General features: G+C 41.1%; 1 protein-coding gene across 1 annotated transcript in view; it reads right to left on the bottom strand.

Annotated features, from left to right (window-relative positions):
* The window catches only part of TRIM55 (tripartite motif containing 55), a 35,015-nt gene that overhangs the window by 179 nt on the left and 22,145 nt on the right, over positions 1–12,691 (bottom strand). The window contains exon 5 of the mRNA XM_054285263.1: positions 6,467–6,493. Coding sequence (XP_054141238.1) covers positions 6,467–6,493 — 27 coding nt within the window. The remainder of the gene's footprint in view (positions 1–6,466; positions 6,494–12,691) is intronic.

A 12,691-nucleotide genomic window follows, 5' to 3' on the forward strand; every position in this document is an offset into this window, starting at 1 on the left:
GTAAGACTTCACAACATGCAGGGAAACAGAATGAAGTGGGACAGAAGGGAAAAGGCAGGGAGCATGGAAATTTGGGAAGTTAAGACAAGTCTTCTAACACCAAAGAAGTCAGAGGCACTTTTGCCATGACAGTGTCTGAGGAAGGATTATGCTGGGTGAGCGTGTCGCATCTGTGCAAAGGGCTTAGTCCTGATTTGGACCTCTGGAATATTATTGCACTGAAGGTGATAAATGCCTGTTCAGAAGTGATCCTGAGCCAGCTTGGCTTGTGTAGCTGGGCCTCCAGATTGATGTGAACCAGAGCCAAATGTTATTGCCAGTGCATTGCCACTCAAAATGATACTTGTTCGGCTGTTATGAAATCTGCCTTGGAAGTGTTTTCTTTTCTTTTTTTTTCCTTAAAATCTTCTAATATTTATTTCACTTCAATTTGACTCAGATGAGAAACAGGAAATAAATAATACAGAGATATAAACTTCAGTTTATATCCCTCTTTTTTGCATAGGTATCCTACACTTACAGTAGAAGAAGGAATCTGGACATGTATACTGTAGCTGCTAATAAAAGGAATTTCTAAAATTAATTGAATATTTAACAGACCAGTGTAACAGGCAGAAATATTTTACTAGTTCCAGATCCCTTTGGCAAAGAATGAAGACCGCTTTGTGATAGGATCAGAAATCCTATTAAAGATAAATAAAAATGTGTGATTTGCTAACTCCTTGTGTCTTCATCATTAAAACCACAATTTAACTTGCAATATACAGGATTTTTTCCCCTTGTATTCCTAGATGCACACACACGTTATTGTGCATTCCTAAAATTAAACCAGCCACGCTGCCAGTCTTCTTTGTGCAGCTTACTTCTTTTTTAGCTTACTTTGGAAACCTCAGCATGATCTCAAGTGAACTATTTGTTGTCAACATACTACTCAATAAAGGGTAAATGACAAAGTAGTGTCCTCTGAATTCCAGCACCTCAGTCATTTATAGAATTGTCCTAAACCAGAAAGTTACTTAAGCAGTGTTGCTAATAGACACATCCAGCAACAAACATTGAAGTGGGGATGCTTTTGAGGAGCTGAAGCATGGAATGGATGATTTTACTAAGCATTTTTCTAAGTATTTACTGTTAAAGTGTACTACAAGAATAAGTAAGAACTAGTGGTGTGTTAAGCATAAATTAGCTTTTGGGCTTCATTCCAGTTACTACCTATTTCAGTGTCATCAACAAACAAGACAGCATGAAGGTATGAAAATAAATAGATCCCTGTTTCTTTATTCATATCTAATTACAGTTCACAGTGCCATTTTTATCAATATCCTTGATTGCTCTAAATTGAAACAGCCCTATTAATTTCAATGAAATATTATCTGAGAAACTGCTTTACTATTTGAAATGTGGACCAATCTTTGACTTAGATTCATATTTTCAAAGCAAGGCACTCATGGCGACTTACTGCAAAACCCAAACAGGCATCTTGCAGATGAAAATAGCTTTTGCTTGCTAACTTTATGATGTATTTTATGGAGACCACAAGCATGGTGAAAACATGGGAGAAACAAGTGTCTACTTGAATGCAAAAGCCCATTTCCAGCAATGCTGCTGAGAAGGGCTGTCTCCCAGGCTCATGCAAAAGCATGGCAAAGAATTGGGCCCAGGAGGCCAGATCTTCAGCTGAAGGCAGGTAACTAAGGAACAGGATTATAGAAGATCTGCCTCTCAGCCCTAGAAAGTGCTGATTGCAAATCTTTCAACCTGACTACAGTAAATACATGGCTCTGAATTATAAGGCATTGGAGCTCTCTTCATCTTGGTAGATGCAGGAGCGTAGGTGGTTTATTAGTCTTTTGTGATGCTGAAAACTTTGCCTTTGTTTTTGGAAGGGCAGTCAGAGTGCCTGGACTAGCTAAGAGTAATTTTGAATCTGGCTGTACAATTTTGTCCAAGCCCTCAGCAGTGTGTGTAAGCAGGCATGGTCCTCACTTCTCACCCTGTAAAAGAATAGGACTGTCAAGAGGTTTAAAACACAATTCCTGTTTTTTTTTTTTTTTTTTAATTTTAATCCACACTGGTACCTTGCCATAAAGGAAGGTTTCCTTTAGCACTTTCACTTGCTATTCCAACCAGCCACTATCCACCAGTTTACAGTAAATCAATACTAACTTTGAAGCAAAGTTTCAAGTTATGTTGAGTGTTTCATAGGATTTGGACTCAATATATAAGAAGAAATAAAGCACAATGCAATGACTTAGACTAGTAAGCTGACTGCATAACCCTGTTAACCAGCACTGCTGCTACTGCATTTCAAGCAAAACAATCTTTGTCTGCATCACTGCCAAAACTGTATTTCATAATGTGTTAACTCCTTCGTGTTTTGCTGCGATGACATCTTCCTGTGTCAGCAAAACAATGTTAGAACTCCAACACATTCCCACTGGGTTTGGCTGGGTGAAGCATTTGCTCCCTGCACCTTGCTGCGCTCAGCAGGCTGCTAGTCTGCAATACCTCCATGTATTTCCAAAACCAATCATTTTCCATCACGCCCAGCTAGGAGTGAAGCAAGCACAAAACTGACAGTAGGGACATTACTTGGCTTTTAGGCTTGTGTTTTCACACCTGTGACACTTCAGTGTTTGTCTCTGAATCACACAGTGACTGAGCTCTGCTCTCTTCGTGTAAAACAAGAAAACATCAAAAGGTGCCAGGAGGAACTTTGTCCATATTATTAAGTCCATTCTTCCCTTCCAACAGCAGCTGACACGACTCAGAGTTATACAGTGTGCTAGAATTGTCCAAGACAAAGATTTCAGCTGTAGATTTTATAGAAAAAGACCTGGTTTGAACCAGGCTGTGATTGTGAAAGACAGTGCAGAAGCAGGTCATTGGGATTGAGGCATCTGACCGCTCTGTAAATCCCTGTAATCTCATGCTGGATTATCTCGCTCTCCCTGTTACTGCAACCCTACTCTGCTCCCAGAGGAAAGCTCAGTGCTGAGCATGGCACAACCCTGGCCACATGCCTTTAAGACAGTCCAGATTCAACACTTCATTGTGTCTGTCCATTGCTATTAGGTAACTTGTCAAGCTTCTACCTGAGCTTTATCTTTGCCTTGGCAATCTCCTGGGTAGGACTTGTTTTTCACATTACTAGAATAACAAGTCCCAGCCCTTTGGGTCCCTAAAAGTAATAAGGAATAACTAAAGGGTTTACCTCAGATTACATTCATCACATTAGGCCAATGCTGAGAGAGTGCTGAATACTTACACTTTGATTTATGTTTTCCCTTGTGGTGTCGAGTGACATCAGATGGTGCTTTCAATAAGCACCAGGAATTTTCACCAGGCCAGCTCATGAAGTGGGGAGAGAAGTATACCATGCATGACTGATGGTTGGTTTTGTTTTTCCCATAAGCAAAGTCCAGGCTGGAGTTTGCATGCCAGTTCTATGGAGGTGCTGAGCAACCACAACTCCCACTGAGCAGCCATTCAGCACTCCTCAGCATCTGGCATGCTAGAATTTGCATGAATAAACAGTATAAGGATCTCAGAGTTGAGCCTGATGAGTCGTTTCAAAGTTGCAAATATTCAGCATCTTTCAGTATTTGCTTCCTTAAGCAGGGCTCTACGTAAATCTGTATTAGGTTCTTGTAAAAAAGGGTGTGGAGATGAGGAAAGAGGTCGGTGGGATGGTTTGTCATAACATTTTCATTTATTAGGTCCCAGCAGTTATCTAGTTTATGCTAGGAGAAAATATGTAGTTTAGGCCTTTTATATATTTGAAATACAGTGAAGTCTACACATTGATTTCTGCTTTACCAGCACTAACCTCAGCAGTCTTTAGGTACAAATTGATTTCTGCTTTACCAGCACTAACCTCAGCAGCCTTTAGGTACAAAGGCTGGGATCTGTATTGACAAACTTTAGTCATCCAGAAACAAGATATCCACTCAAGCAAACTCTGTTCATCCCCTCTAATGGGAGTGCTCAGAGAAAGGCACAACCAGAGGGTGATTTGTCCCATGTTCAAAGAAATGGATTGCTCTCTGGAGGTACCTGTTTCACTCTAGTGACTCCACACACACTCTGGGTGACTGGGTTGGACTACATCTGGCTTTTAAGCAATTATACAACAAAGATTCCAGCCAAGTATTTCAGGATATTAAAACACACCGTGATAGGAATTCAGAACTTTGACTGCAGTATTATTTGATGAGATCACAAACTCCTAAATTTAGGAAGTCAGAAGGAAAGGTGAAGGGCTGAAAGGCTTCATAATCTACTTTAATGTAGATGGATGAGGCAGTTGGAAACAACCTATGTGAATGTTTTCTGGATCAACAATGCCACCCAAAGCAGGTTCTGTCCCTTGGGTCCCCATTCACCTCTTCCTGCTTTGGTTCCATGGTTCAGTGTCCTTTGAAGGGCTGTACTAAGAATGGGAATGTCACTGGAACAACATCTTTTTTCTTTTTTTCCTTTTTTTGAGGTGAAGGAAGATATTTTTAAACCTGGATCATTTGAATGATTTGATTTCAGCACTGCCCAACAAACAGCTGCCTCAGCACAAATGCCCTGTAAGTGGTGGCATCTGGGAAGCAATAAGAGGCAGGGCCATTTGGCAAAAAACTCCCGAATCACCTTTTCTGCCAGAGGAAAAAACTGGATCCACACCCTTAGAGGCACATGCACTACCCAGTGCCTTTGCTGCCTCCTCTTTATCCAGCAGGAGAGCAAGGGTGTGAATTTGTTAGAAAGTGCGGGTCTTGGAGAGAGAAGCAGTGAAAATACAGATTTCTTGCTTCCAGGGTTTCTGTAGCCTCAGAAAATGAGCTAGGAATTAAATTTAATTCCCATTTTTAGCTGGCTTGTTTAGAAACAACCCCCAATGTTGACAAGAACAGGCATGATTAAAAAATGCTAGCTGGTTGCAAAGCAATCACAGAATCTGTAGGCTATGTTTGTCTGCCTCAAATGTCAAGTGTTACACTGCTGGCACTCAACACTTCCAGGCAGCGGAAACAAAGGGAGCACAACAGGTTATTTTTAAATAGTTTAAACTTTAGTTCAAGCATTTTGTTTTCATATTTTTATGCAGTCTAGCTCCTTCAGCATAACACCTGGCAGCTGTCACGTAAATCACAACAATATTGTTTCAAAGCTAAGGGGCTGCTTATTTTGCAGGGATCTTTTTTATCAGTGGGAATCAACAGAGCATTCTCCAAAATATTTGTTACAATTACCTGCCACAGAAATACATAAGGTAGCAGTCAAAATTATATGCACAGACAAGCTCCATCAGACACAGAATTAGACATATCACTCTCTTAATAGTGGTCAGTAATTAATTTTAAAAGTCCATTGGGAGGAAATGCCTTTCTTCAATAGATCATCACTATATTACAATTAACATTATATGGACAATGTCTAATGCAGAATCTCTTACATAATGATCTCAAAGTGATAAAACATATTTCAGAGGAAAACAGCCCAACTGGCTTATTTTGGTATAGGTTCCATGCATCTCCCATGGGACATGGAGGTCCAGACACTTGAACCTGTGGTGGAAACTACATTAGAGCATGGTGTGGGAGAGCAGCTTTCTTCTCAGCATTACTTGGGACAAATAACATACAGTTCCCCTATAAAAGTCACCTGTTATTTTCATAACTCAAGGAAGAAAAGGAAGAAATAACATACTTGTGTAATATTTGACCCATTGCTGCACCTCATTGATCCAACTTTTCATTGAGAGTAATTAACTACATATTTGCATGAAATCTGGTCCTCCTACTGGGCAGGAAAATGAAGGAAACCCAAGAGGAGAGTCTTAAATATGCATGAATATTAAGGCTGCATGATCAGAACAGTCTGTCCTGCATTTATCCACACCTTCTAGGAGTGAAGGTTTTTTGGGACCTCCTGATCAATAAGCCTTTACCATTTCTGCTCACTTGCAGCCCTGCTGGAGAGCTGTCTAGCAAAGGAAGAATCCTATTGAGAGGCTGCAGGAGTAAGTGCTGGTCACGTACTACACACTGGTCACCAGTGCCAGGAAGCTACTCATGAATACCAGCTCTTCCCTCTTCCTCCTACTGCTGCTTTGTCACACAAATAGATAGGAATTCAGATTAACAAGTTTAATGTGAAGTAAAGACCTTCCAAGAACTTCTCCATGGCAGTAATCAATCTAATCCGTGTTGTAGAAACTTTGCTAAATAGCTTTCAGGGAGAAGTGGAAAAATAGTAGTGGTTTAACGTCCTGTCTGTCTCTGTCAGGCAGAGACAGACTTTCCTTTGACTAACGTGGACTTTTGTATTTCAAAGCTTTTTCTCCTTCTGCAAATGGTACTTTTGGAAATCCAATGAATGACACAGTGATAGTTCAGCTGTGATTCACCCTGGAGCTCCATTTGTGGGATCAGATAACAGAGCCAGCATAGCTTTGTGGTGTGTAGACACACACATCCCATGCTTGGAGGCTCATCCCAGGCTGCTCACATTGTGAGTAACTGACTGCCCTAGGCTCTCCTAAGCCTGCAGGGGGTGAGAGTGGTGTTTGTGAACTGTGGGCACAGCACAGCTCCTCTGAGAGAAAAAAAAAGTGGAGATTAGGGACAAAAACCCAGATTGTCAGCTAAAGCAACCTGTTGCCATTCCTTAAAGCCACCACAAAACAGAAGAAGAAAGTCTTGGCCACAGTTACAACATTTTTTTCCCTCATCAGCTGTTGCTGCTACCACTTTTTCTTTCTGTGCTTATTTTTCCACGTCTCCGGTTGCCTGAATCTGCTCCTTACTGCAACCACAGCAACTGAAGCTGTTATCCAAGCTATGACTCTGCTCCAAAACTCCAGAATTGCTCAGTGAGTAGCACTGTGATTGCCCAGATGGGTGTCTGTCGTGTCAAATCTCACTTTGTAATCTCTGCTTGCCCGTCAGCAGTGCTGGCCTGCTTGCACAGCACTCAGCCAAGTGATGAGCGAGATATTAAATCAAGTTTCCTTCTGTCCATCTCACACTGTTCCCAGGTGAAGTCCAAGGAGCTGTGATAAATTCTGCTCATGGAGCTTTGGATTCAGTCACAGTTATTGACCAGTTATTGACAGGGCATGGAGTACAGATTGCAGTCACTGTCGCCAGAGGCAAGCTTGGAATTCACCTGCATGTGGACAGGCACCAGCTCAATTTTTCTTTAAAAAGAAATTTATTTATTTTATAAAATTAAATTTTGAATTTGTACATAAATATAAAAATGAATGTATTTTAAAAACAAATATTTTGCCAGATGTTGAAGAGGCTCATCAGCACTAATGGGGGAAATGACAGCTATATTTTCTTGGTAAGGCATTTTGTAATAGAATAAGTCATACAGCAAGTGTTTCATCATGAACAAAAACCACTTCTGTGAACAGAAGTGCTGAGCCAGGAGTGCTCTGAGTGACTGATCTGTATTTCGATCACCACCTTCAGTGGCTGAGACAGACCCAGGCAGATTTTATAGGGTGCTCTCTAAATTGAAAAGAGCAGTAAGAAATTCAGATCACTTATCCCCCAGGACTGTGAGCTCCTCATTCTCTGCTCAGTCAAAGGCATGATGTCTCTGTTTGAACATGGTTTGAACATTTCAGTACCTCTTGGCCGGCAGCCAGGGATAACAGGTTTTTTTAATTAGTCACTGGCCTCTTACTTAATGACCTGAGGATTATTGCAAAGATGCCAGGAATATATATCACCTGCAAAGAGATACAAGATTGAATCATCACTCTTTGATATGTCTGTCTCCCCATTTTCCATTTAACTTTGGTTGCACATGGTCTTTATCTCCATTTTAGTCCCCCTGGTCTTTATCTCCATTTTAAAAGCCCAGCAGGTGGGCACTGCAGGATGCTGCAGCCCAGCCCCTGCCTGCTCACAAGCCTGGAAACCCTGAAAGGGGAAGGATACCCTTCCCAAACATAGGGGTTCAGGCCCAGTTAACTAATTGCCACCACTGGGATTTTCAATCAGCTAGGCTGGAATTTAAATGTTGATCCATCTCTAATGCTTACAGGATACCAGTGCTGCTTTCCAGAGGTGAGTGAGTGCTGCACTGAAAGCCTGGCCTGTCTCAAGGCAGTAAGATAACTAAGCAAATATCCCAAAAGCATGTGGTTTGTGTAGTTGTGACATACATCTACCACAATGTGATGTAAACCAGTAACAGTTCATCCATGATTAAAAAATATTTTTTGTTTACATTCTATTTTCCTTTCCAAACTCCTTAACAATGAGCAGAACAGTGATGCTTGGAGGAGGAGGCTGAATGGAGGTAGAATTCAGTATTTAGACGAGCTAGTCACAGAAAGACAATGTCTAGGTGAGCCTGGCTTTGTATTAATTTCAACAGGAAAAATAATTTTGTCCAAACTGTCACTGTGGAGATCCTTTTACTAGTAATAGACTGAAAAAAATGAAATATCCATAAATCAGATGGTATCTATGACTCACCAGACAAACAGCAGAGCAGACTATTTGAGGGAAAACTTCAGGTGAAGTATTTGCCACTCATATTAATTATGAGAAACTGTTGTCTGAAATCTGGTCTTAATGCATTGCCCTCACGACTCATCACTGCTGTCTCTGAATCACCCAGATAATTCTCAAAATTAAGGGAGAGGGAGGTGTTAAAAGAGGAACAATCAAGACTTTGCTGATCTCCTCCGCATGTATTGCCAAACTGAGGGGAAAAAATTCACCTGAAGTACAAAGTCAAGAAACAAAATGGAAATTTACAGGCAAAATTTGTCACCAACTGAACATCAGCCTGAATGGCCACAGATGTAGCTGCTATCACTGAGTCCCAACTCACTGAGTCAAGCTACAGAGAAGCAAAGGCAGAATTTCCTGATTGTTAACTGAGTTTCTTGCATCTAGTGTTTGTTCAGGTACAGGCTGAATGCTTCCCTCCACAACACCCACCCCCCCCCCCCCCAGTGAAATTTAAAAGATGTTTAGGAAGAAGATCGAAACAGAGTTTAATTTGGGCTTCTACACCAGCTGATTCAAGGGTCTCCTACAAAAAGCTCAGCTTCATGGAGGACAGATGACTCATTTTCATTCAGTCAAACCTTGCAGATATTTTCTAATGGTACAGGAATAAACTCATCAATTTTCCACCTAAGGAAAGGTAAAATACAGATATATAAAGACCTAGATAGCAAATATCAAGTTGATTTTTGCTGTCTGCAGTCCCAGATCTTTCATTAGCACTAAACACCCTTGTTGCAGGGAGCAGAGAGCCTTTACAGCAGCAGCTGGTGTCTTGGAAGAGAGCTACCTGGGCCATGCCCGTGGCTGATGCTAACAAACTTCTTGTTCTGCTCTGGGGGAAACTGTGGGAAGGTGTGTTGGGGATGGAGACCCTTTCTTAGCCCCATTCCTGCAAGATCCACCCTCACAAGACTGCCTTCTCTTGAGCAAGAAATCCCTCTTGGAACAGCTGGCTTGAAGTGGGTGCTTGTCTTCCTCACCTGAGCACATTGGCAAGACTTAATTTCCAATTTGGTGAAGAGAACATTTCTTATTTGTGTTCTGCTGCCTTTCTTGTGCAAACACTCCAGAGCAGCACTGTGCTAAAATGTGGGACCATGCCTTTTATACCCTGATGGAAAAGTGGAGCTATGTGAACAAAGAGCACAGTGCAATCTCTTGGCCTTATTTTGGTTTTAAATGATCTTATTTTGTCCATGTTGTCTGCACATTGACATGACAACCAATCAGCTAAAAGTTAGCTAAATCCTGACTTCTCTGATGTGATTTAAAGATGTTTCACGGGGAAAAAAAAAAAAAGAAGGATCACCAGCTGAAATTAAAATATTCAGCAGCAGGGCAAAGAGAACTACAGTACATGAATACAGAGAAGACTGTCCTTATGGTAATTCTGGCAGATGGCATAAGGTTGCAAGAAAGTAATAGAAAATTTTAAAACTAATGAAAGAAGATTAGCATAGGCCATTCCATTAGTATTTCTCCTCCCAAACAGTTCAGTCCTGATTATATTTTATATCCTCGCGGAATTAAAGAACTGTACTTGCTGGCTGCAAAGGGAAATTAGATCAGGCTACTGTTTGTGGATGATTAACTTGCATTTCATTTCAGACTAAATGTATATACACTGGAGTCCTTTGGAGCCACAGACAGACTCTTTTCTGAATTTGAGCAACGGGATGCAGGGTCCAGTACTTCATTTTAGCTGAAATAAAATGGGTAACCACACACAGACCCAAACCAAGACTTTAATGAATGCTCACAAATTTATATGGTTTCACTCCATGAGAGATGTTGCTGACAAAATATGATCAGGGAAAGTTGTGGGACTCTGTTTCTCCCTGCTGTCTGTGTCACCCAGCACTAATGCAGCCCTCCCCATGGAGCCAAGGCAGTTCATTGATGCTATTCCTGCTCCCCATGCTGTAATCATTTGCTGCTGGTTCTCATCTCCCGAGGCTCAGATCTCCCGAGCTTCAGACACCGAGCAGGGGCAGCTGGGCTGGGAGCAATGTCACCTCACACTCAGCAGGCAGGTGGGACAGGTGCCAAGGGACAAGCAGCAGCTGCTGCTGAACTTGCTCAGACTGGAGATGCCTCTCTTTCTCTGTCAGAGGCAGAAGCAGCCCGTGGTGACCACACTGCTGACTTAGGCACTCCCCAAAGGAGGATGAAGCTGTCTGATGCAGAGTTACCTATTTTGTTCATGCTGAATAATCTTCTTTTGGCCTTTCTTACACCAAACAATCTGCACACCTGTGGGCTGTGGCTCCTGTTGCCTTGTCCCTGCTCTCACACTCTGGAGGAAATTTAGAGATGCATCAATACAATTTCTTAGAGTGACACGACCCTTAAATAAAGTAAATGTTGGGAATTAATAGGGGAACTGATCTCTTTTTGCTGCTGAAAATGAATGAAAGCCCTATTGGTGCATTCTGTTAAAGGAGCCTGAAAATAAATTATATGCTGCTCTTATGATGACAGTCATGCAGGTTTATATTATTATTATAAATAATTATACAGTTATTCAAAGTAATTCTGTTATTTGGCTTTCGGGGCTTATCACACAAATGAACAAGGGCAGTGACCTGATCTTTCATATGAAAAATGAAGACACATAAACTGTCTAATCAGCCACCTCACTATGCAAGGAGAATAAAACCATTTTTATGCAAATAGAATCTGAGACCAAAATGTCTTTTTCCTTCACCTCCTTTCTACTTCATTATTAAATAAATCATAAAGATGTCACTGGAGACCACACAGAAAGAGGTCTCAAATAGCAGAAATAAGAGCTTTCTGCCTTTATCTATTTTTAATTTTAAAAGGTATTCTGAATTTAAAAAATAGGGAGAGGGGAAAGAAAGCATGCCTGATTTCCCAGGAATAAAAACAACCTCTATGTCCTTTAGTAATAATACAAGTTTTCAAAACCAAACACAAGTAAATGAAGATTAAACTATGGTCCATGAACTTAATTGAGATTCACATTGCCCAATGCTCTTCAAATTCAAATTACTACCAGACAGTGAATCTTTTTGGCCAATTTATGCAACTAAAGTGTAGATGATAACTTCTTCCCTCTCCCTTTTAATTATTTTAATTGAGAGATATTCTTCTGTCATAGTGCTGGAAGTTCTGCACACTGAATAATAATTTGTCACTTTTGCTGTGCATGATGCTCCATATCATGCACAGTGCTGAGACCACAGTGCAGAAATGAGCAGGGAAAACCAATCATCTTTGTGTTGAAGAATAGATTAACACTGAATTTGTCTGTCATTTGAGCAAATACCCAAAGCTAACTACAGCTGGTTTGAGTCAGGTTTTTTGTTTTCAGTAAACAACATTGAATATCCCAGTTATAATACAAAATTCTCTGTAGATCAGTTATATCACACTGAAAACTAAACACACATGTATGTCTTACCTAGAGGGGCACAAATTTGGAGCTGGAAGATAGTAATGGATATTGTCTACCAAAAAAGGGGTTACTCCAGAAGAGATGTTAAGGAATAGTTAAGGTTTAGATTACAGAGTTTGTATTTGGGACAACTTCATTTGATAGAGAAGTTCTTAGTCCTTGATCTTGTGGATATTTCAACTCTTAATGTGACCTAAGGAAAAAAAGCCTTTGTCTAGATTGGGTGGGATTCCTGTAAATGCTGCATTTCAGGGCCATGATTAGTGTTCCATGCTCACTGGGAATGTGGCAGAGACAGCTTTGAATGGCAGTGGGACCTGAAGGGAATGTGGGGTGTGCTGTGTGAGCTCAGGTGTGAGGGACCTTTTCCACTATGTCCATGGGGAACTCTGAAGAGTGGGGCTCAAGCCATCCACCCAAGAGAGCACAGGTGATTTGCTTTCTGTGGTGATCCTGGCAGCAGGATTATTCAGTGGATTTGTTTTCCTGACCTCAACCCCTCTGATGCCAATTATTACTCTCCAGCTCTTCCTCCCCTAATTGTTGGACTGAACAAGCTTGGTGTTCTTCACATCTGTCGACCAACAGATTCTCCATCCTGCTGGTCATCTGAACAGCAACTGAAATACAAGCCCATATATCTGCAAGAGTAAATGTCTCTTTTCACTTTGAACCAGGAAGATGCAATATTTAACCATGCAGGAGTAAGCTGAAGGGTGGCATTTGTGATGAGGACGAA

This window comes from Melozone crissalis, unplaced genomic scaffold (genome assembly GCF_028551555.1).
Source record: "Melozone crissalis strain CALT ecotype California unplaced genomic scaffold, PUWL_Pcris_2 ptg000042l_1, whole genome shotgun sequence".
Lineage (NCBI taxonomy): Eukaryota > Metazoa > Chordata > Aves > Passeriformes > Passerellidae > Melozone > Melozone crissalis.